Genomic DNA, 25,598 nt, shown 5'->3' on the forward strand with positions numbered 1-25,598 from the left:
CGAAACGTCAGCTTTCGTGCTCCTCTGATGCTGCCTGGCCTGCTGTGTTCCTCCAGCTCCACACTGTGTTATCTCTATATAATACTTAGGCAGTTTTGGGAGAGAAAGGAAGAAAAATACCTTTTGAGAGCATTTTGTTGGCACGGGTGACGTAACACTGGATATAAACTGTTATGTTTGCATAAATTTGATTGGATTTGCACTACATCTGTGTGAGACTTTGCATAGCCCTGAATGTAACTGATTTCTAACTTCATGTCCACACAGGGCAAACCATGGATGTAGTATGGACCAATGCCCGTGCTGAGAGTCTGCTGTAGCACGTGGAGACAAAAGAAACAAGGTGTATACAGAGCAACGGGTTTTTATTGTGTTATGGTGTCATAGAGTCATACAGCACAGAAACAGACCATTTGGCCCATCTCATCCATGCCAGGTTTCTCAAACTGAACTAATCTCATTTGCCTGCGTTTGGCCCATATTCCCCTAAACCATTCCTATTCATGTGCCTGTCCAAATGTTTTTTAAATGTTGTAATTGGGCCTGCCTCCACCACTTCCTGTGGCAGCTCGTTCCAAACACACACCACCGTCTGTATGAAAACGTCATCCCTCAGGTCCCTTTTAAATCTTTCCCCTCTCACCTTAAACCTATCTCCTCTAGATTTGGACTCCCCCATCCCAGGCAAAAGACCTTGGCTATTCACTTTATCTGAAGGTGTACAATTCGGTATGATGTGGCAAGTGAAGGTTACCTCCTTGTTACTAGGTCATTATTACTTTGTGAATATAAATTCACAAAGCCTTGCGATCATCTCCTTATTTTCTGAGTTTCAGGTGATTAGTCTGTCACTTGGTCAGTGGAGGGAAAACTCCACAGTAACGTGCAGCTTGTCTATATGTCTCCATGAGCACAGAAAGGGTTTGTTTTGAGGTCTTTACAATGGAGGTTGGCTACTTAGATGGTCCTAGCCTGTTATCACCCTGCTGAGCAAGAACCATTTTCACCATGGTAATTCAAATTTCAATTCAAAGCCATGCAACAGATGGAGTGAGTCATGAGGAACTTTTCAGCGATTTTCCATTTCCCTACTCCTTGAATCTGTCATATTGAGCTCTGGTCTACAAACAACGGGCAGCTTGTCATTGTGTTACATTGCTGCTACCAATTCTCCTTACCACCATTTTATTCTGTTGCTCCATTACCCTTCATGGTCAAACATCCCTGCTGTATGCGTGCAAAATTGTTGGTGTGAATGAAGTCGTCAGTGACATGTGGGGCAGGGAGTTGATGCTGTGAGCATTCACTTATGAATCAGATGCCAATGTCTGTGGGCAAGGGTTGCTCATTGCTGCTGTGCCCTGGATCACGCCCTGAGATGGTACCAATGCGGAGGTCCTTTGTCCTCTGACCCTTCTTCAGTCCCGACCTGAAACGTCAGCTTTCCTGCTCCTCTGATGCTGCCTGGCCTGCTGTGTTCCTCCAGCTCCACACCTTGTTATCTCAGACTCCAGCATCTGTAGTTCTTACTATCTCACAGTTTGGTGTAGGTCTGGGGGCATTTCATACCTTATCCAACTTCTCTAAACTCATTGTAGATTAGACCCTCGCTGCCAGGAGGGGCTTTCATCCCATTAGATTAGTTTGGATTTAAAGACGGACACAGAATCAGAGGCCATTCAGCCCATTGTGCCTACACCTGTTCTACAACCTAGTGCCAATCTCCTGCCTTTACCCCATTTCCTTGCACACCATTTCTATCCAAACAATCATCCAGAACCCTGTTGAATGCTTCAAATGAACCTGCCTCCACTACATCTCCAGATCATGCGTTTCTAAATATTCACTGTGTGAGAAAGTTATTTCTTACACCACACTTGCTTCATTTGCCCAACTCTTTAAATCCATGCTCTTTCATCTTTTCTCCTTTTATGAGCGGGATCAGCTTCTCCGATCTATTCAATCCAGCCTGCTCGTGAATGTGAAAACCTCAGAAAGACAATTCACAGGAAATTGTAAATGAGATTCAAATTCAAAGTAATCAAAGTTGATGTCAATCTGCATCCAAATTAGTTGACATGACAGAAAACCAGGATACTTTTCTTCATGGATAGAGTTTATTAACTATTCACTTGTACAGCTCCTTGCACTCTCAAGACAGACAGGTGCTCTCTATATCTCAGACAATTGATAGCTGCTGCCTCTTTCTTCCTAATCTTAAATAAAGGCATTAACAAATGTAATAATTTCAGTATACAGACCTTAACAGTTAAACACAAAGAGGAATGTTCTGTCCTTAGCACTGCCTGTGTTTGCCTGGGGCCTGAAAGCCTGAATTCATTGTAGACCTACCTATTAAATCTGCTGCTGCCACCTTCTGGGATCTCGATCCAGTGTTAAAGTCAATGTTGGAATCACAATTCCATGGATGAAATGTAAACTGGAGGGATACGATGAAAGGATCAGTAGATGAGATTCAGGGATCTGTTGTCGATAATGTTTTGCTGGTCATAAAGCTCGGAGCCACTCCCGGCCTCACCTGCCTGCACCTGAATTCTGTTCATTTGTTCAGTGACATTTTTCAAATTCCTGATGCTGGGATGAGTTTGTGGAATTAAGTCACAGGAATATTTAAAAAAAAAATCACCCTGTTTAGAGATGTCATCACACACAGCTGGAGCAGGTAGGGCTTGAACCCAGGCCTCACCCAATCTAAGGCAGGGACACTACCACTGCACCATAAAAGAGCCCTTAAGCTAGAGCACAGTGCTTCAGTAACAGAATGCTACCAGCTGCAGTGAGTTAGGCCAGTTGTTATTCAGTGTGGCTAAAGTGGTGCTGACCCAGTTGCAGTCCCATGTCACTGCAGATGTGGTGGTGCCTCTTTTTAAGTTCTTGCCATCCATTTTCAAGGAGCAGATTTTTACAGGACTGTGTTTTCACAAGACCAGATCATCAACAGTTCAAATTGTTGCCATACCAAGTCATCATAAGATTGTGTAAAACAATCATATCACTGCAACCTGGTGGAATTTCCTGCACACAAAGTTGCCATTCTTTACATGTCAAGAGAAAATAATTTCATTTGTCTGTTGCTGTTGTTGGCTTCTTTCCAGGAGATATCAGGTTTACCAACCTATACCGCATTGCACAAACCAGATTCATTCCATACCTGTGCACACCTTGAATCTATTTACTGAGTCATACAAGTGTGAAAGATATCAGGACTCCATCCTGTGATATTTCCCTCTATTCTTTTTCTATATGCCCTAACTTGAAATTCAGAAAGGTACCTTACTATAGAAATATTTATAATTTTCTTCCTATCTCTATGAGACAGTCATACGCTGCAGCACAGAGGCCATTTAGCCCATCATGCCCATGTCTTTGAAAAAGCTGTCTGAGTACCCCACTGTCCAGTTGTTTCTCCGTATGCCTATACTATTTTCCTTTCTAACTATGTACCCAATTCCCTTTTGACTTGACTTGAACCGAATCTGCTTCCACCACCAATTAAGACAGTATCAGTTTGTGCGGTTGCAAACTTTAAACCATTGAGAGAAGTCTTAAAGCTGTTCACATTTAGAAATTCTAAATTTTAAAATGGTGAACTGTGAATTGTGTGGGTCTTGCAGCTGCTCCTGAGATTCGGGCTTATTTCTAAACTTACTTTTAGATTTCCGACAGTTATTAAAAGACATTTGGATAAGTACGTGAACAAGAAATGTTTGGAGGGATATGGGCCGAGCTCAGGCAGGTGGGACTAGTTCAGTTTGGGATTATGGTCGGCATGGACAAGTTGGACCCAAGGGTCTGTTTCCATACTGTATCACTCTAGATGCTTAACCTTCAATCCCTTTACCCTTTTCAGCAGGTGCATAAAAGCAACATAATCTCATCAGTCTGGATGGGAAGTAGGTTAATTTTCCAAGGTAGAAGGTCAGGGCTCTCCTTCCTTTCACTAATTTAAAGATTTTCCCCGGCTGTCTCTCCTCCTTGTGTCTTGTTGCAGCCCCTTTTCTTCCCAGAAAAATTGACTGGCCCTCACTTACAGGTATTACGGTGTTCTAGCTGAGCTGTGGCACTCCCAAATCCCGCCCAGAGCTACCAAAAAGCCCTCAAGTTTATTTTAACTTCACACTTTGACACACTTAGGCTGTACGTAGGAAGACGAGAGACGGTCAGAAAGGGCCACAGGTTTGCACGCATTCTTCAGAACACTGCCAGCATGTGGTCTTCAAATAGTGACAGGCTGAGCTGGTACCAAAGATACTTGTCAGGGATAAAAGCCCACCATGACATGAAGGTCATTGATATACAGAAATGTGAAGACATACTCTTTACGATTCTCGACAGGGTCCAGCAGCAGGACTACAGGTTCCAGGTGGACTACTCGAGGGAGCATGCTTCCTTTGATTACTCCATCAGAACACAGCTTGATGAGTTGGATATGGAGGTGTCTCTCTGGTTCAACGATTTGACGTTGCGGGTTGAAGAGAGCTGCGACACCCACTACATCGTGGATGGAATCAGCCATCAAACCGTCCCGAAGAAAGGGTTGGCTTACCTGACTGTCCCTAAGGAGAGTGAAAGCAGATGGACTGGGAGTGACATTTTCCACCCACTTCCAGAGTCATCCCAGTGCAGTGGGCACCTCGTCCCTGGCAGAGTCATAAACGTTCTGAAGGAGCTTCTTAAAGGAGCCATTGTTTACTGTCAACAGAACTTTCTTATTAACCCAGGTAAGAAGCAGGTGTGACAGCTCTCAGCCTCTTTAAATAAATAGCTGGCATAAAATTACCAACTCTGTGGTGAACACATGGCCTGGAACAGTGCAAAGTTAAGGACTCATGGGTCAGGAAATACAAAGTATTGCTCCACTCAGAGGTCAGAAAGTCTATATAATGAGGGAATAACCACCAGTAGTGTTATGTAGTGCATTGAACTATCTAGAACCTACATAGTGTATATGGAGAGTAATGAATACTGTCAGTATACTATTGAGTATCAAAGTATGTAGATATTCTGTGTAACAGAGCACCATATATAGATTCTGTCTATCATTTATTTTATTTATGTTATCCTTCGCCATCACCCGATTACAGGTACATTAAGAGTTGATTGAACTGCAATACTGTAGGTGTTTCCTTCATCTTTGTTAGTCGTTGTTCATACAGAAGAACTATAACGCCTCTGATGCAACTAATCTACGTAACTGTAGTGTAACATTCTGTTACATCACTTAAAACAAATCTACTTAAAAGTAGGCTGTCAGACGTGCCCCTTACCTCTTTCTTTTTTGCTGTCAACCAATCCATAAAACATTGATGCCAGTTACAAGGCTGGACAGGTGCAGCTTGTGACCTCACAGTGAATTGAACTACTTTATGAATGACTCATGCAGTTAGCCCTCTCTTTCAGTGATCAGCTAATGCCAACAGTTTAAACAATAATCCTTAACTCTGGAACTCTCTCCCTCTTGGCACGATGGGTGTGCCTACACCAATGGACTGCAATAGTATAAGATGACTTACTGCCACAGTCACAAGGGCAGTTAGGGTTGGGTAATAGATGCTGGCCTTGTAAATAACACCCACAATCCATTGACAAATACTTTTGTCGCTCTGTCTCAGACTTAGTAAGAGAAAAGATTTACTATCTAATTGGATCTAGGCCATATTGAGAACCATTAGACTCATTTGTCAGTGCTCTCTCTTTGCTACAACAATGCAGAACTCATCCTATTGTCCTCTACTCCAAAATTCTTTTAAAAGTTGGTATGGTATTTGCTTGAAAAACGAATGAAGTAGACCATCCCATGCTTGAACAGCCTGATCAGAAAATAAGTTTCTGTTCAGTGACGATTTTATATTTGGCAACTCCATGTAATCAACTCCGGATTCACGCAATCAAAAACGCTTAGAACTGAAATATCATCTGCCAAATGTCCTATTAGCCATCTGCACTCTAATGTCTGAATTTAAAGTCACTCATTGTAGCTATAATTTAATCTCTTTTGCCATTCTGGTGAATCTATATTGTATATTCTCTCCAGTATTAATTCATTTGTTATACTGAAATAATCAGTCTTCTAATTATGATTAAATAATTGCCTTCTATGCCTTTTTTTAATCTCTTTCCTCATGTGGTCTATACACCTGTTTTTGAAAGCTCGAATGCCTTTATTTAAAGCTTAATTAATCTGCACTCACACTTTGAATGTTAAATATTTGAAATTATATATTGCTTTGTTGTTTACTTTCAGCATAACTATTTCACAGAAAATACACATTCTAACCTGTCTGCCTCATCTGAAAATCCCTTTTAGATCTTTCCCATTGTCCATTGATCATCCTACTTTTGTGCTGTCACATTTTGGAAAATGTCTTTGCCCATGTTGAAATATATCTGTGTGGTTGTGCATGTTTTCTTTTTTGACGCAGCATTAACCTCTAGCTTACATCATTTTCAATGCCTCTCTAATTGGAACAACACCCATGTCATTCCCTGTCCATCAATCAATTTAACATTCATTCTTCCTTTCATCTTGTGCTATTACAATAGAATTCTTGGTAACATCAACTTACACTTAACACAACCAAACATCCAAGCAAGCTATCTAATAACATTCAACTCCAAACCACGAGACAATGCATTGTACAATAAGTTAAGCAGTGAAGTAAGTTTTAAGGAGCATCTTTAAAGGAGGAGACACAGAGAGCTGGAAAGGTGTAGGGAAAGAATTCTAGAACTTAGAACACAGGCAACTGCAGCCTCCACTGTTAGAGTTAATTAAAACAAGGGTCTCCAAGAGACCAGAATTGGAGGAGCTCACAGATATTGGAGGATGGTAGAATGCAAAGATTCTAAAGATATAGAAAGATGAGCCCTTGGAGGGTTTATACAACAAGTATGAGAATTTTAAAGTTGAAACATTGACAACTGGAGATCAATGCCAATGGATGTCAAGCTTCAACTTAGTTAATGTTTCAAATTATGCTTATAAGTAAAAGCAGCATACATTTATTGCCTTTGGAATGCAATTGCTGCACAATCGGATTATATCTACATAGAAATGAGAAATTATAGCTATCAAGTGAAATAATAAAAAAATGGCTTTTTTCAACAGAGTGGAGAAAATTAAACATATCTAATAAAGTTTCTGAAATGACAAATGTTTTGACAGGTAAATGGAGTTTTTCCATTCATTGACAAGTGATAACAGCAGGTTGAAGAGGGGAATTTTTTTCTTACAGTGGTGTTTTGCAATGCAGAATGTTTAATCACATATGGCCATCTAAGGAAGAAGTTACAGCCTAATTGAAAGGTGAATTGGGTCAGTATTTGAAAAGGAAGAACGTATGTGTGAACAGGTTGGAGAAATAGCATTCTGGTAGATAGCTGCAATAGATAGAAGCATCAATAGGCATGAGAGACTTTATGACTGCTTTTTGTAATATAAGTTCCACGATGCTATATTCACAGACACTGTGATTTCTGAACCATTTTCCGTTAATGTGTTGATTTGTTTCAATTTGGTTAGACAGTTTTGGATTGATTTGAAAAATAAATTGGAATGAAGGAAAACTCTCAGCATTCATAGCTGCTGCATGAATGTTCCTTTCCCTGTCTCCAAAGTTAATGTTTAGCTTCCGTTTCATGGATTCCAGAAACTGGTTGGGCCAGACTATTTGCAGAGAAACTTTGTAAAACTGGTTTATCTGCTGAGAGCAGACCTCACAGCACAGGGAGTGGGAGTTTTGTCTCATTCAGAATTATGTTACCTGAGCACTCAACTGATCATAGGGTACATCAGACGGAAAAAGTTCAAAAATTGAATTGCTTTCAACTAATTTGAGAACAGCTCATTTGGATCTGTCTTTCAATGACCTCTCAGTGTTGAATAATTCAATTTGAATAATGAAGCTTATTTAACTTGAAAAACATCACCTCGTTTTTGTGCTTCTGAAAATAGCAGCTTTAGACTTTAACCATCCCTCGCATACCTGTTGATGTTCTGTAACCATTTACAACCCCCCATACCTTACTTTACTTCCATATTTGTTCCTCCATCTACCCTTGCCTTGTACACCACCATGGTTTAATTTCTTTCCCCCCTCTCACAGATGTTTCTTTCATCTATTGTCCATATAATTCATCTATTAGCATTGCTTACGTACTTGCTACAAAAAAAAAGTATCTCTACTGTGTTCGTAATTTGTCTCTCTTTCTCCCTGTTGCTGCCTGACCTGTTGTGTGTTTCCAGAATTTTCTGTTTTTATTTCATAATTCAAGTTGAGATTTACTAATTCAGCCAGTGACTAATTGAGCTCCTGTCAACCGTCCCAGTTTCGGGCATGTGACTAAAGGCAATGAGGGATGAGAATCTGAATTTTGCTTTCATTACACAGTGTTCTGCCCAATTATCATTCTGATGAAACAGGAGGATGAATGTCTCCCACTTGCAGTCTGGTCAATGAGAGTTCAAAATGGGTGAAGCACTGGGATTACGCATTGCTTCAGGTGTTAACTTGGGAGTGTTTCGGTATGGTCGCAATTAATTGATAAATGCCAATAATTCAACCTATCCTCTCTTCCCAGCCCAAACCGAATTGAAATAATCTTACATTGTATGAGAAAGCTGGTTCCGCAAATGTTCCTATCAGCAACATGGAAGTGGAGGTTTGGGAATTTTATAGGTGTACCTTCCCCAAATTCTGCATTGGGAGGTGTGTGTGTGTATTACAACTTGGGGACGGCACGGTGGCTCAGTGGTTAGCACTGCTGCCTCATAGCACCAGGGTCCTTGGTTTAATTCCACCCTCGGGCAACTGTGGAGTTTGCATGTTCTCCCTGTGTCTGCGTGGGTTTTCTCTCACAGTCCAAAGATGTATGGGTTAGGTGGATTGGCCATGCTAAATTTCCCATTGAATCTAGGGATGTGGTGGGTGCTCTTTGGAGGGTCGGCATAGACTTGATGGATGGAATGGTCTGCTTCCACACTGTAGGGATTCTATGAAATGTCATTCCCCAGCTGCTGTCTAAGTTTAAAACAGATTATTGCTTGCCTTGAATTTGACCCTGCAATGAGTATCTGCCCTTACATTTATTTGCATCTATCTCTGGTACATTGCCTGACCTCTGCTCTCCCACAGCTCATCTGCTGTTGGATCTCTGATATATGAGCATGCGATGATAACCAGGTGGCTGGCTAGATACATACTATTATCTTCCTTTTCTGACTGGATCTGTCAGCTTATTTGGTCTCAAGCAGTTAAAGGAAAACCATTAGGTAGTCTAATGAGAACAGGCTCTTGTCTTAAGCAAAATGCACTTCATTGCATGACAGCCATCAGGTACAAGTTACATTAGTAAGTTACTAAAACCTAGGGTAATAGATCTATCCCTTTTGATATCTTAAGTTGTTCTGCCTTTCTTCAATCATGTCCTTATCATCAGGTTGGGTGGAGCTTAATGCAGTCTTCAGCATTAACCTGTTCAGAACCAGTACCTTTTACAATATCTCCCACAAAGCATTCTTTTTACCATAATTAACATTCAAGTATGTAAGTACATTTATTCACTATACCATCAAAAGACACCCAGAAGTCTTTGAATTCACAAATTCAAAAATATTGTTGGTTTCACAATTCTTTCAGAAGGCATTATTTTCAGACTTGGAAGATCAGTAGGTATTTAGCCTGAGGATTGTTGACCTTGATTCTGTTCTGGATCCAATGTGGTCTGTAAAACCACTCTCCACTGGAGGACCTTTTATCTCTTGGATGTCCGCTGTGGAAAGTGTCATTCCTGCCAAACCAGACTGAAATAACTGCACCGAGGCCAGTAACCCAGCACCTAGTCACTCTTCATTTACATGTGCACAGTACACTGGCTGTGACCAGCCAGCTCGGAGTCAGTTAGTATTGATCAACCAGTGCTTCCTGATTGGCCCAGGTTAACATCCTCAATCAAGGACCTCATAGTCAAGAAGGTCCACCTGGTTCCAATCACTACACAGACATTTAGTCTATTACAGAAGAAGAAAATGCTGGAAAAACTCAACAGGTATGGCAGCCTCCAAAGGGAGAGAAATGGAGTTAATGCTTCAAGTCCAAACTGTTTCAAGTCAGAATCACTCTGAAGAGGAATCATACTGGAATGGAAATACTACATTTTTTATTTAATAGCCGGCATGTTTCCTTACACTAAGACATTGAGACTGACTCTTTGTCAGCCAGATGTGCAGGTACTGTCTGTATTGCTTTATCATGTGCATCTTTCAGGCTTTTACACCTCAAGAACTGAATGGATTCTGTTGCTCTCCTGTGATAAGTTTGTCCTTCTCTGCTTGAGATTGATCTGTGCTGCTTCCAGACTTTCGCTTCACTCGCCAACTGAATGGCTTTCTCCAAAACTAATCTTCTTTGGAATGTAATAAATCTAACAAAGACTCATGCATATTTTCAACAATTCTATCTCTTAAAGTTTCACAGTCACATTTTTCCACTCATCTGTGGAGATCAGTAATTAAATTATTTATTGATTCCCCTGTAAGCCAAATACTTGTATTAAAATTCTTGAAAGAGTAAAGTTTCTAAGAATAAAGTAATTATCAAAAGCTTGTAAAACTTAATCAAATGTATCCATGCATTCTCTTATGCCTTGTCAAGCTGCAATGGCATTGCTCATCTCAATTTGATACAAAATGTCTGTTTAGCTGCTCATCTTTTAATTTAGTGTCTAATTTCAAAGCAATTCTATAGGTCAGTATCTGTTTTCTCCAATTCTGTGTTCTATTTAACCCATCTCTGAAAATAAATCTTCCCAGCAATATTATTTCTGCCACTATTTCTTCCTAATGTGGTCTACTCTGCTTACTTTAAAGCTTTTCAGTTCTGCAGTGTTCCAATGCTGCTTCACTCTCATTGCTTCCAAGGATTTTCATTCTTCAGGAAATGAATACTGCTTTATTCTCTTTATCCAAAAGGGTTTCAAATCTCCTGCACAGCAATTATGTTTCGTTTTCCTAACCTTAAAGGTTTTTAATAGTGTAGCAGAGCAATGCTGTTTTCTATAGTGCTTAAAAGTATGAAGGAGTCCATAATTTTGCATCCATAATGGACGGTTTGTGGCCAGCGGTGACTATCTTTCATGCTTACTCCAAGGGTTAACATTGCAACCGAAGGAAGGCAGTAAAAATGTAGGGCAGGCAAAGTTATAGGCAAGTTGCTACAGTCAATTCAACAGCTTGTTGATCCAGCTTCCATGAGGGGACAAAGGGTACACAAGGTCTTTTCGAATACTGGTTTACTTCTGCTCTCTGGTAATATATATAGGAAAGTGTTACAGATCAACTCCACCTCAAAGGTCAAGTAAGGAAGAGTGTGAAAGGGTCTTAGCTCAGCTCCTACTCAAGGTTCAATGCTTCTCCACCTCGCTACCGCTCCCTCCTCCAGAAAGACCCAAACTCAGACCAAGTTTTGATCATCTTTCCCAATACCTCCTTTCTCCTTGGTGTCAAATTTTGTTTGATAACATTCCTGACGCAGGTTGTGATGTGAGGTGTTTCTATGATGTTCATTCATATCCAGATGAGAGGAACTCCTAGTCTTGATGTAACTTAATGTCAAAAGTCTTATAATAACTCTACTTCAATATACGTTTCACCCTATATCTCGCTTGGTTTATACAGTTTGTCACTGCAGTACGTTTTTTGTTCTCCACAGGAGAAGTGAATGCTTCCTTACTAAATTTCGATGGCCCTCGGTTAACACTAGTTCTCAGAAATGTGACAAAGCCCTTACGAGTTAACATCATTCCAGTACTACGGAAAGCCACAGAAAAGTTGCTTGAAAGTGGATTTCAGAATGAGAAAAGCTTTCCAGAGACAACCAGCCAAGCAACACCCGAGAACCTTGACATCAGCAATGGAACTTACTACCGTTGGAGGTATTGTATTGGACTAGAATGAATGATACTGCAAGTTGAATTGTATAATTTAAGATTTTCACATTTTTTGCCAGGGGCATCAAATTCTGCCATTCTTTACATGTTCCCCTGAAAGTACAACTTCTTTCTTTGCCATTTATAATGCAGATAAACCTCTGAAAACAAATTGACGATTATAGTCCCATTCCATCAATTCAACATAGTTTGGATTTGAAATAATGCACTAGAAATGAAATAATGTCAATCAATGACAACAATATTAACCTTTAAAGGGTATCTTGTCCTGTGCCATAGTCAAATTTGGCCTTTGACCTTGTGTTTGTCTTCACTGACAGGAAGCTCAGTTTTGAACAATTTGTACTTCATGGTTAGTTGCATCAATAAAAGGAACACACTATTTAAGGTATTTATTAACTGTATCGTTAGACAAATTGTGGGTTGTCCAATTTGGTACATATCCACCTCTGGGAAATGATGGGGATTGTTTCTGGGATGTTGAGGCCAACACAGCTTGAGTGGCTTCCTGTGCCAGCACACATTGAATCTCTTCATGTCCACAGGGAAAACATCCCCTTTCAAGACCACCATTAATTCACAGCTAACAAAGCGTTGTCAATAATGAGGATCAAATGAAAACACACTCACCTGTCAAAGATCCCAAAGTCCCCACTGAAAATGCAATTCACAGCCTACAACCTAATGACAGTCCCACCTTTCAATGATACACCTCCTGATTAACTAACTATTACCAACTCCAGTGTGGTAACTGACCTGAGTGCTGAAATCCCAGGTTTCTACCTTCCAGGGAAAACTGGTTGACTCTCACCTGCTTGAGGATGGGCCCAGGGAAGCGACGCCTGCTGCTCCACAAGTGAAGAACAGCTCAAACTGTGATTGTAGCCATCCAACTCAGACTATCACCCGTGGAGTAAATTTCTGTTGTGAGGGTCCCACTCCTGGCACCATCACAATCATTCTTAATAGGTCCAGTTGCAGCCACTGAATGGATTGTTGACCTTGCCATTGAACTAGAACTGCTTCCACAGCCATATTTGTCTTATGTGCTCATGGGATGTGGGTTTTGCTCTTGTTGCCCATCCCTAATTGTCACTGAGAAGGTGACAATGAGCTCCCTGCTTGAACAATCACAATCCTTGTGCTGTAGTTACACCTACGACTGCTATCTTTACCTGGTCTGTTCCATGTGTGACTCAAGATCCACAACTCTTAAAAGCGAGAGAGTTCGAGAATTTGATCCAATTGTAGTCACGATACATTTCCAATTCAGGATGATGTGTTGCTTGGAGGGGAACTTGCAATTGGGTTGCGTTCCCATGTCTGCAGCCGTTTTCCTTTGAGATGGAAGTGGTTGTGTGTTTGGAAGGTGCTATCCAAGGAGCCTTGTTGAATTTTAGTATATGAACGCTACACTGAAAATAAGATTTCCCACCAGCATATCCAGAACAATAACATACTACCATTAGGTATACCATCTGGATACTGCTACTAAAGACACTTCCTATCTCATGATAACAAGGTGTAGAGCTGGATGAACACAGCAGGCTAAGCAGCATCAGAGGAGCAGGAAAGCTGATGTTTCGGGCCTAGACCCTTCTTCAGAAAAAATTCTCCTCTACGACTCACCCCAGTGCAATCACATTCTTCCTACGGTGCAAGGACAGTGTTCAGCAGTGGCCTATTCAAACTTCTGTACTGCTGTAACATAACCTCCCTGGTTTTATAATCCATGACATGGCACATTAAAGGCAAGCGTCATGTATGCATTTTTAACTAGTCTATTAACCTGTGGACAAGCATCCCAAGATTCTTCTGTTCCTCTGAGTTTCCTAGTCTCCTGCCATTCATTAAGTACTCCATTGTCTTGTTACTTCTTCCAAACTGCATCACTTCTCATTTACCGAGTTTAAATTCCATCTACTACAGATCTGGCCGTCTGATAATTCCACTTAGTTTCTCTTCACTGTCAACCACTCATTCAATCTTCCCAAAAGGGCATTAGTGGACCTGACAGTTGGCAATGGTTCCATGATCATCGTTAGAATCTTATTTTGAGATATTTATTGAATTCAAATTCCAACATCATTTGTGGTAAGATTTGAACCCAGGTACCTGGAACATAACCTGGGTCTCCGATGAGTAGATGAGCAATAATATAACTAAGCCATTGCCTCACCATTGCTAAGGAAGAACTAGCAGCTTCAATAAGGGTGATCCATGTTGTATATTCCAAACAGATTTTGTTTTGAACGACCGATGTGGAAGTTACTGGAGAAAGCAGATGCTGATGGGGGTCATCGCCTGGACAGCCTGTGCCTCCTGGACAGAATTAAAACTGACCACTGGCTGCCGGGGGAACACAAGCAAGGACTCACATTCAACATGCTTAAAGTGAGTGAACTGTTTTTCTATAAACACTGCACAGGTGTCTATAAAGGCCGTTCTTCACCTTTGGATCCTAATGAGGAGACACGAGGAATTCTTAGCTTGATAAGAAGTCATTTGGATTTTTAATTCTCCCTTCCTCTTTTCTAAACATCTGATCAGCGAGTTTTATGTGTCCATTAGTCACTTCATTATAACACTAACACTAGGCAAAACGATTTCAAACCAACCCATTACTTCCTCAGATGGGTGAACTGGTTGATGGGTTTAAATGAATCTTGATTTGGATGGCTGCTGGACACTCTACACACAGTCCCGATAGCTGGAACAAAATGTTACCACATTGTCTCAGAATGATATCCCAAGAATCTCCAGTGTTCTGGCCACTTGAATTACTATATATAGACACTGAATGCGCAGTCTGCTAATACAATGGAGGCACCGGGACAGCTAACTAACAAGGACAGAAGTGTAACAGAATTGATGCATAGGCCTTGTTTCAGGTCCATAATTGAGCAAGACAGAAGTTATTCAGTGTTCACAGAAAGACTGATCCATAGTGGGAAATGGGCCAGAACATAATGGGCAGAATTTTACACTTCCTTGCAGACTGGTTGTGGGGTGTGTGGTGGTGTAAAATAGTGGTGGCCACTATTCCCACTGAAGGGTCCACCTTTCTCCTCACACAACGTATATCCCCCTCCCCATGTTTCCTCTCACCCTGTGTCTCCGAGTACCCATATCCCTGCCTCCTGTGTGGCAATTCCCAGCCCCTTGGTCTTAGGGATAGCATGTAGTACCAGGAGAGGGGCCACCACTTCTGGTCGTACTGCTGAGACAACAAAGCTGCTACCATTTTATTGACCTGCAGATGATGGAAGCAGGAATTCCTCTCCAATGGAAGTGGGAGTCTCACCTCATGCCATATCAAGGCTTGATGATTAGAAATGTTCACAGGGTGAGGCTGCCAAGTGAAGGCAGTGAATACCCTTACTACTGCGTTGTGGGGAGGGGGCTAGGGCATCTGATCTGCCCATTGGTCCTAATGGTAGTCATGCATCACAAATGATAGGCTCACAGGATAAGCACATCCACATTGTTGGAAAAGTCCAGCGAGATGAATTACAAACTCAAAATGCACCAGATAAACATCAGGACTATCAATGAGAGGAGCTGCTGAGCTAAATTTCTGTATGTAAGATCAAACCATCTGAATAAGACAGCACAGGATATAGAGACAGAGATAGATAGACAGATAGACAGATAGATAAATAGGCAGGCAGACAGACAGATAGATAGATAGGCAGGCAGGCAGACATGGATAGATAGATACTGCAGCAGCATGTCAAAGCTTTTGTGAGGGGAAGATACTGAGCACCTGGGCCAATTTTATCTCCAAAGTCCTTTCTACACTGCACATCATCTTGACTTGGAAATATACCTTTCATTGTCACTGGGTCAAAAAACTGGATCCCGTTCCATGAAAGCACCTACACCATGTGGATTGCTGTGATTCAAGACAACAGCTCACCACCACCTTCTCAAGGGCAGTTAAAGATTAGACAACCCTTACTGCCATGAATGAATAAAGAGGAGGAAATTATAATAGCTGAGCTTGTATAATTTTTGTAAAAATCTAATTAAATACCAGGTTTGGCATTGTCTCAACATTAGACTTACTGAATGATTCCAATTGTAATGCATTACAGTTCATAGCCTTTTTAAAACTTTTATCAGATGGTATTACTGTGGGCCATGAAGTTTTTCCCAGCTCCAGAAGACTGGATTGACCTGGAATCATCGGTTTATCGGATGGTAGTGGTACTGCTCCGGTGTCTCGCCCTCCAGAACCTGCCCAACTACTTCATGCATGAGATCAACCTGTTCCAGGAAAATCTTCATGCTCAGTTCGACTTCCAAACCATTTACAAGAAGGTGCAAGAATTTGCTGATACCCCTGAGAAATTCCTGCAAATACATCTGACCCACCTCCTGCCTGTCCCACGCCAGCACATTGACAGTTACCTGAAGATGCTTCTGCAAATCCAGGACAATGAGGGCCTTTACTGGAACACGGCCTATTTTGACATCATCCTAAACAAGGTAAATCCCTGGGTCTTGTTGTGGAGGGGATCGCGCAGTGAATAAGGGAGACTGACGAACAAATCAACACCTCTGTTTAATCAAAAATTCCAAGTCAGAGATATCATGGGTCTTCAGCAGAGAACAGCTCTCATCACTTGCACCCAGGGGAGAGACAACACTGGTTAGGAACACAACAAAGCTCTCCCAACACTCTCTCAAACACAGGCTTTGTCACCAGTTTGATACCTAATTACTTCTGTGGTCTTTTGAAAAGACAGGAAATGCTGTGCTCACTGTGGCAGTTCTATTTGACACCTTACTGTCAATACAGACATTTTTCAGGATTGCACTTCAGAGATAAAGGAAGTCATGCTCAACCCTCAGGGTTGTGTAGTCGATGTGTCAGTTATGGTCAGAACTTGTTGGTGGTTTGTGGAATACCTCTTTCTTTCTTAAACTGATAGCAGCCCCATAACTACCAGCTGCTTTTGCAACATGGTTAAGTTACTCCCAATTAACAACAATAAATGGACAACAAATAAATAGCTGAATCTTACAATGAGCGCTTGTTGACTGCATCATCTCATGGGTGTGTAGACAATAAGACCTTGCTTTCATGCCTTTATCTTGCACATCAGGTTTGAATCCCCAGGATTTGATGGTTTCCACTCCTTGTTTTGTAAGATGTAAGAGAGAAAATTGCAAATGTTTTAGCCACAATCTTCCAAAGCTCTGTTCAGTCAAGAATAATTCATGTAGTTTGGAAAAGTTGAAAAGTAATATCATTATTTATGAAAAGCACAAATGAAGCATATAATTTATAGGCCTGTTGGTTTAAGATCTGTTGTGGGGAGGTTATGGGAATCAATATTTAAGGAGAGAGTGATAGAGAATAGAGTCATAGAGTCATAGAGGTGTACTGCACAGAAACAGACCCTTGGTTCAACTCATCCATGCCGACCAGATATCCTAAATTAATCTAGTCCCATTTGCCAGCATTTGGTCCATATCCCTCTTACCCCTTCCTATTCATGTACCCATCCAGATGCTTTTTAAATGTTGTAATTGTACCAGCCTCCATCACTTTCTCTGGCAGCTCATTCCATAAAAACACCACACTCTGCGTGAAAACGTTGCCCTTTAGATCCCTTTTAAATCTTTCCCCTCTGACTTTCAACCTATGCCCTCTAATTCTGGACTTCCCTACCTTGGGCAAAAAAATCTTGTCTATTCACCCTATCCATGGTCCTCACGATTTTATAAGCCTCCATAAGGTCATCCTCAGCCTCTGATACTCCAGGGAAAATAGCCCCAGCTTATTCAGCTTTTCCCTATGGCTCAAGCCCTCCAACCTAGCAACATCCTTCTAAATCTCTTCTGCACCCTTTCAAGATTAACAACATTATTTCTATAGCATTGCCTTCGACACTCCAAGGAAAATAGCCCCGGCCTATTCATCCTCTCCCACTTCGAAAAATGCAAGCTGATTAAAGGGAGGCAGGTTGTGTTGAACAAACTGAACTGAATTTTTGAGGAATTGTTGGAAATAGGCAGAGAAACATCTATGCGTATCACATGGACATTTGGACTTCCTTTAACCTGGAAGATTGCCTCCTAAAATTAAAGCTTATGGAACTCCAGGTAAAGTATTGACCTAGTCAGTCTGTAGAAGACGGAGTTGAAATTATTTGTATGTACGTATACAAATTGGAAAGAAGTGACTAGTATTGTGCAACAAGTGTAGGGCTTCAGCTTTTCACAATATTGATTAAAATGTTAGTTACCACAATGTAGAATCATATATCTAAGCTTGTCAATGATGCAGTAGTTGGTGAACGAGTAAGTCGTATAGATGGAACCATAATCTATCAGTATCTTTTGAAACTGCAGGAGAATGGACGTAGCTGTGGCAAACAGATTTTAACAGGCAAATGTGCAATCACCCTTTTTGGATCAAAATGACTAAATCTGACATTTAATTGATTTAAATGCTCAACTTAGGAGCAGTTCCAGGTTCACATCACAAATGTTAGAAGTGTCAAAGTCAAGTTTTTTTTTAAAAAAACAAAGAAGGTGAACAGAATGTTAGCTGTAGAGGCCTGGGATACAAGAGGAGGTTCTATTACCAGACAAAGCCACAGATAAACTCCATCTGGAGTACAATGTACAGTCCTGGGCTTGGAAGTAAGACCACATAAATTTCTATTTCCAAGATTTAGATTATGAGGAAGATTTAATAAACTAAGCTTGTATTCTCGAGAATATTGAAGGTTAAGGGGTGATTCGATTGCAATCTTAAGGATTTTGAATGAAATTTTAGGGTAGATAGAGAGAAACCTTTTTCTACTGTGATGGTGGTACGTGACAAAAAACATAACCTTAAAATTAAAGCCAGGCCATTTTGTAGAGAAATTAGAAGACATTTCTTTGGTAGATGTGTAGAACTCATCCACATAAAAGGCAGTGGATACTAGCTCCAATCATAATTTTAAGTCTGAGATTGATAGATTTTTGACAGACAATAAGTATAAAAGAACATGGAGCCAAGATGGACAGGTAGAGTGAAGGTACACTCTCACACCCCTAAATTCTTGTACTTCTCTAGTTTCTCTATTCATCTCTCTCTTGAAACCCATTTTGTGTTTTCTTCAAGCACAATCTCATTAACCTGCTGAAAGCCCAATTTCGAGTTCTGATTTTAACTAGCATTGTGTGCATTCAATTGCCCAGGTACTACGAAAACAACCATCACCAATTCACTCAAAATATCCATATGCATGAAACCTTTGTCCTTGCAATCTATTGGCCAATTCTTATCCTTCCTTTTCTATGGTGACATTAATGATGACTTCACCTGATTGATAGGATGCAGAGCTGGGCTGAGAAGTGGCAGATGGAGTTTAACCCTGAAAAGTATGGGGTGATTCATTTTGGAAGGACAAACTTGAAAGCAGAATACAGGGTTAACGGAAAGATTCTTGGCAGTATGGAGGAGCAGAGGGATCTTGGGGTTCACGTCCACAGTTCCCTGAAAGTTGCCATCCAGGTGGATAGAGTTGTTAAGAAGGTGTATGGTGTGTTAGCTTTCATTAATAGAGGGATTGAGTTCAAGAGCCGTGAAGTTATGCTCTAGCTATACAAAAGCCTGATTCGGCCACATCTGAAGTATTGTGTCCAGTTCTGGTCGCCTCATTACAGGAAAGATGTTGAAACGTTGGAAAAGGTGCAGAGGAGATTTACCAGGATGTTGCCTGGAATGGAGGGAAGGTCTTATGAGGAAAGGTTGAGAGGGCTAGGGCTTTTCTCTTTAGAACGACGAAGGATGAGAGGTGACTTGATAGAGGTGTACAAAATGATCAGAGGTATAGATTGAGTGGACAGCCAGAGATGTTTTCCTAGGGTGGAGGTAGCTATTACGAGGGGGCATAGTTTTAAAGTGAGTGGAGGTAGATATAAGGGAGACGTCAGAGGTAGGTTCTTTACTCAGAGAGTGGTCGGGACATGGAATGCATTGCCTGAGAGGGTAGTGGACTCGGCATCATTAGGGGCATTTAAGCGGCTATTAGATAGGCGTATGAATGATAGTATAAGGTAGGGGTGGAGGTTAGATAGACCTTAGGATTAGGGTAAAAGTTCGGCACCACATTGTGGGCCGAAGGGCCTGTACTGTGTTGTGCTGGTCTATGTTCTATGTTCTATGCTCCAAAATCTTCTGATTTCAAATAAACCTGTTGGGACTATAACCTGGTGTTGTGTGACTTCTGACTATGTCCACCCCAGTCTAACACAGGCACCTCGACATCATGACATTAATTTTGGCTTTGACTATCCTAATATGCCTCACAAGCAGTCAATAGATCTCCTTTTTTGCTAACTTTCATGGATAACATTTATCAATCTGTCCAAACCTTCATTCATGTTAAAAGCATTAGGCTCCAATCCTGAAAACTTGTTCCTCTTATCCTGCTTTTGTTTAGAAATAGAGGACCTAAGGTGATGTCTTGCTTCTTCTTTGGTAAAGAAGTAATCAGGTCCACATTGTAACTTCATTCTTCCACTAGTCATAAGGCTCACTTTTTGAAAACAGAGCTGGGCAATCATACCCTGAGACTTTACATTTTGACTCAACTGTCCTCCATTATCAATGTTACCATCCAAAAGATAACTGTACTTAATCAGAATTCAAGTCTGCAATTTTATGTGAAAACTTTATTTCAGTTAGCCAGATTCAGTCAAACTTATAAGCAACTAATTACTAAATCCCATATGTACACAACCAATTCAAAGCCAATTAATTCTTAATTAAGGAGATAGCAAGAACTGCGGATGCTGCAGTCAGAGACAACAGTGTGGAGCTGGAGGAACACAGCAGGTCAGGCAGCATCAGAGGAGCAGGAGGAGGGTCCCGACCTGAAACGTCAACTTTCCTACTCCTCTAATTCTGCCTGACTTGCTATGTTCCTCTAACTCTTAATTAATACATGCATCACCTAGTCACTCATTCTTTGAAGCGTCAGACATTCTTACAGACCACATTTAATGAAAGCACTCCATCTGTCAGATTTTATTGCAACTCATTAAACCTGTCTACATCCTTCAGCAAACACTTTTAGTTTTCTTTACAACATATATTCCTACCCATCTTTGTATTGTCTTCAAATTTAACACCATGTCTTTACTCCACTTAGAGTCCTAGAATCCTTACAACATGAAAGCAGCCATTCAGCCCATCATGTCCACACTGACCCTCCAAAGAGTATCCCACCCAGACTCAGCTTCCTACCATATCCCTATAACCATGCATTTCCCATGGCTAAGCCACCTAGCCAGCACATCCCAGAATACTATAGGACAATTTAGCCAACCCAACTAACTGCACAATTTTGGACTGTGGGAGGAAGCCAGAGCACCTGGAGGAAATCCATGCAGACACATGGAGAATGTGCAAACTCCACACAAACACCTGAGGGTGGAATTGAACCCAGGTCCCTGGCACTGTTAGGCAGCAGTGCTAACCACTGAGCCACCATGCTGCTCCATCTAAATCTAAATCATTGATGGAAATTGTAAAAGGTTGAGGCCTTAGAACAGACCCCAGAAGGACTCCACTTGTCACATCCGGACAATCAGACTAAGACCATTTATGCACTCTGTTTTCTACCAGCTAGCCAGTCTTCTATCCATGCCAATATGTTAGCCCCAACCCCACAAGATTTAATTTCTACAATAATCTTTGTAGCAACTTATCGATTGTTAGACCTTTGTTGTTCTACTAAATCACAAGCTTCCAGACCCGTAAGAGAACAAATGATTGAATTCATGTTTATTGACATAAAGAGCCAGATGTAGGTTATTGATCTGGCAGCATCACTGGTTGATGTTTCAAAACTAGTTACTTTGGAACTGTTGAGGGCTGTAAAAGTCAGGGTTTTCTGCTGTTGGAAAGTGTGGAGGGGCAAATGGAACAGCAGAGCAAGCTAGGGAGAGGTTATGGCAGGTTTTACGATGAGAGGTTGTAGAGAGGACAAGACTTGGATCCAGAGTAGGTGCTAATTTCAGAATAAAAGTGAGTTGTGACTGAAAGCAAACTCTGACAAATTTGAGCCACATTCTGGGGAGGTGGTGGTGGAGTGAGGGATGACGTAATATTAAAACAGTGGACTGATACATCATCACATCCTCAAGATGACCTAAAGTTCTTTATAACCAGCAAAGTACTTGCTGTAGTACGATCACCATTGAAATGTAGAAAACAACAGCTAACTTGTGCACGGAAATTCCCATAAACAGAAAATAAAAATGTCCAACCAGTCTGCTGTACCTTTGCCACCTCTGGAGATATAATTTCAATTAAACTTGTGATTGCCCATGTTCTTGCACTTCCCTCTTTCTAAAACACTCCCATCATTTGCTACCAACCCTGCTCCCAGCAGAACAATTAGCTCTGATTTTGTCCACTCTCCCTTCCCTTCACCTCACCATTTTAACCACTGAGGCCTTCTCTTTCTTTAGACAAACCTTAAATGTCAATGATTTGATTAGCTTTTAGTCTTGCGCTGCTCCTAAAATCTCCTTCATTTCCTTTTGGATTTTTTTGAGTGCTTTGTAAATGTAGATTGTTGCTACTAATAGAAAATTTATATAGTAACTATTAGTGTCAAAAGAAGACTCAGTATATTCACCAACTAAATGCATTAGTGCACAGGCCTGCTGGGCTACCTAAATTAAGAGCTGTAAATATCGCTCACATTTGTGGCAATCTGGATGAACAGTAAGCGTGTTTACCATTGAATATTCATTTTCTTGCACTGTGTCTAGTTTCAGGTTTATCATGTCCTGGATGCTGATAGAATTGGGGCCATGCAACTTGCGTGGGCCAAGACTACCAAACTAGTGACCGATGAAGGATGCTCATCATAAACCATAATGAAACGGAAAACATCTCTACATCATCTGCAGAATAGACCAAAAACTCTTCTCCACATCAACTGTAGACTCGATCACAATATCAATTTAATGCCAGCTGTGAACTGGATCACCACCTTGTGTTCAGACCAATTATAGACTGGATCACAATGTCATGTGAACATCAACTGCAGACTGGATCACAATCCATATCCACATCAATGTAGACCGATCAAAAACTCATCAATTGTAGACTGCATCACAATCCTGTGTCTACATCAAGTCTAGACTGGATCACAAACTCATGTCCACATCACCTGTAGGTTGGATCACTAAAAAACAGTCTTTCAATTCTGAGAAAAAGAGTAAAGAGACAGGATATACAACAGGACAGCACAAGTTAACCAGATAATTCCAGACTAACTTCCTGTTGGTGAGAATTGTTCTCTATTACTTCATACAGAGGTTTTGTAATTGTGAAAGATTTCTAGCAACAACCTATGACTTGACCTTCAGCTAACTTCACAAAACACTTCCATGTACTCAACGCAAGGCTTTCCTTATGCACATCCATGGCTTGCAAAACCTAGGAGCTAATTATATTTTAAACCTGCTCGAATTAGAACATATATTGAACTTCACAGACAGACATCAGCAATTTGGAGGAACTGACACAGTACCATCACTAGACGAGTAATCTGATGTCCTGGAAATACTGACTGAAGTCCCAATGCAACAGTTGGTGGAATTTGATTTCAGTGAATAAAATTGGAGTTTAAAGCTAGTCTTGATAATGGTGACCATGAAACTATTTTTGAGTGTTGTTAAAACTAATGTCCCTTTATGGAAGGATATGTCCCATACTGACCAATGACTCCAGATCTACAGTAATGTGGTTGACTCTTAACTGCCCTTTGAAATGGATGACACGCCACTAAATTCAAAGGCAATTAGGGATGAGCAACCAATGCTGGCCTTGTCAGAGACACCCATATCCATAAATAAAGATCAAAAACATAGTATGAGGCAGGTGTGGATCAGTTCTTGTACATGTACAATTGCTGTCACTGAGAAATACAAGTCATGTGGTTTCAGATAGAAAAGAATTGTTCAGTTTACACCTTATGTGTTGCATATGTATAAAAATTGTCATCAAGACACACATAGCTGTTCACCAGGAGAATGGAATGAATGTTTCCTTTAGCTGGTAGGAACTGCCGATGTACAGTTGTCATTGTGACATATACCACCTGGAGAGAGTGGATCATTCTATTTCATTTTGCCATGTTCTAATTTCGGTTTATAAATCATGATTGAATCCATTTTGCTGTTACCTCAGAGCCATGTGCAGGATATTTGGATGAGGAGAGCTGTTCTGATTCAGAATCTTTTGGCTGAAACTGTGAAGCATTTCCCTCACAAGCATCACACTCACTCTCTGTAAGATCAAACCTGGGCTCACTTCCCTACGCAAGACTCCATATTCCCCAGTTACTGTGATGTCCATGAAGGTTATATGAAGAAACCCATCCAAGGGGCTATCCCATCATTCAGTGTCACAGATTTAAAACTCAATGCAATAACCAGTTTGTGGCCTTTGATTTGCGAGCATCTCAGCAGGCTGATGGCTTCCGAGTAATTCCCAGTGCAGAAGGCCCACTGCCTTTGATTATTGCCCATTTCAGCAAGTCTATTGTCTTGGCAAGTCAATTATCTCAGTAAGCCCACTGTCTCAAAATGGTGCCAGTGTCAACAGGCCCTTAGTCCTCTAGGAAGCAGCTGGCATAGTGGTATAGCATGACCACCCACACAGGGATATGACTGGGTGGTGGGCTAGGAACTGTCAGAGAGTCTGATGGCAGACTAGGGAAATGGTACTTCTCATATGATGTTTCACTACACAGTTGGGCTAAGTGAAGCTTCAGTGGGTAGAGGGTTGGTTGCATTGGTCAAATACCCCAGCAGATTCTTATTATGAACCATGATTTTGGGGATGGAGGCTGCAGAGGCGAGCAGAGAATGGATGGGGCAGGAGTGGGCACGGCTTTTTCTGCTTCACAAGTTACATCTGCAAGATGGTGAGTGGCATTGACCAACCAGTTAAAGGATTCAGTGAAATATGAAGAGTTTACTGATGGGAAATAGTGAAGAATTATATCTGCCATTGGGTGATGCTATATTAAGTAATGGTACTGAAAGGGTCCACGGTGAAAACTTCAATAAGCTCCACCCAATCTGTTGATGACAAAGGTCTCAGGTGGGGAAAGGCAGGACATCTCAAGATCTTGAAAAGGACAAACCTGTTATTGTAGATCCCTTCATTGTCTTAGGAACACTATTTATCTCACTGATGTAACTTGTGTCTGATTGCTATTGTGCAATAAACTGCATCATGTTTAAGCTAAGACCCTTTTCTTGTCAAGTGCCTAGTGGTTTTTCCCTACCACTTTAGACCAAGTCCTGTACATCCAGTTAGAAAAATGAGGATGGTAGCATCAATCTACCCAATACATGCAGGTTAGTGGTTGGCATTGCACACTCATACACCAGGCGAGCACAGTACTAGAGAATAGAAACTAAGCATCCATTGGGAAAATCAAAGAGGCGTGTTTCTTGAAAATGGGACTATTAGTCATCTGTGGATTTGAAATGGAAAATGGATAAGCATTTGAAAAGGAGGAGTCTAAAAGGATCTCACAGATCTGGTCCAAGCTCCAAGTTCCCTTCCCTCTCAAAAGTCTTTGAACATGTTG

The 25,598-nt window shown here is 41.0% G+C and overlaps 1 protein-coding gene across 2 annotated transcripts; it reads left to right on the forward strand.

The window, feature by feature from the left end:
• Window positions 1-25: 25 nt before the first annotated feature.
• On the forward strand, window positions 26-25,250 carry mab21l4 (mab-21 like 4). Of its 2 annotated transcripts, XM_048604074.1 has the most exons (6): window positions 26-343; window positions 4,357-4,742; window positions 11,730-11,952; window positions 14,208-14,361; window positions 16,093-16,458; window positions 22,759-25,250. In XM_048604074.1, the coding sequence occupies exons 2-6, from the start codon at window positions 4,451-4,453 to the stop codon at window positions 22,858-22,860; spliced, it is 1,137 nt and encodes a 378-aa protein (XP_048460031.1). In that variant the 5' UTR covers window positions 26-343; window positions 4,357-4,450; the 3' UTR covers window positions 22,861-25,250. The 2 variants fall into 2 exon arrangements, with proteins under 2 accessions (XP_048460031.1, XP_020384553.1); XM_020528964.2 differs by lacking the exon at window positions 26-343 and having other exon boundaries at window positions 4,120-4,742.
• Window positions 25,251-25,598: the final 348 nt, after the last annotated feature.

Source organism: Rhincodon typus, chromosome 13 (assembly GCF_021869965.1).
Source record: "Rhincodon typus isolate 14 chromosome 13, sRhiTyp1.1, whole genome shotgun sequence".
In the NCBI taxonomy this organism is placed as follows: Eukaryota; Metazoa; Chordata; class Chondrichthyes; order Orectolobiformes; family Rhincodontidae; genus Rhincodon; species Rhincodon typus.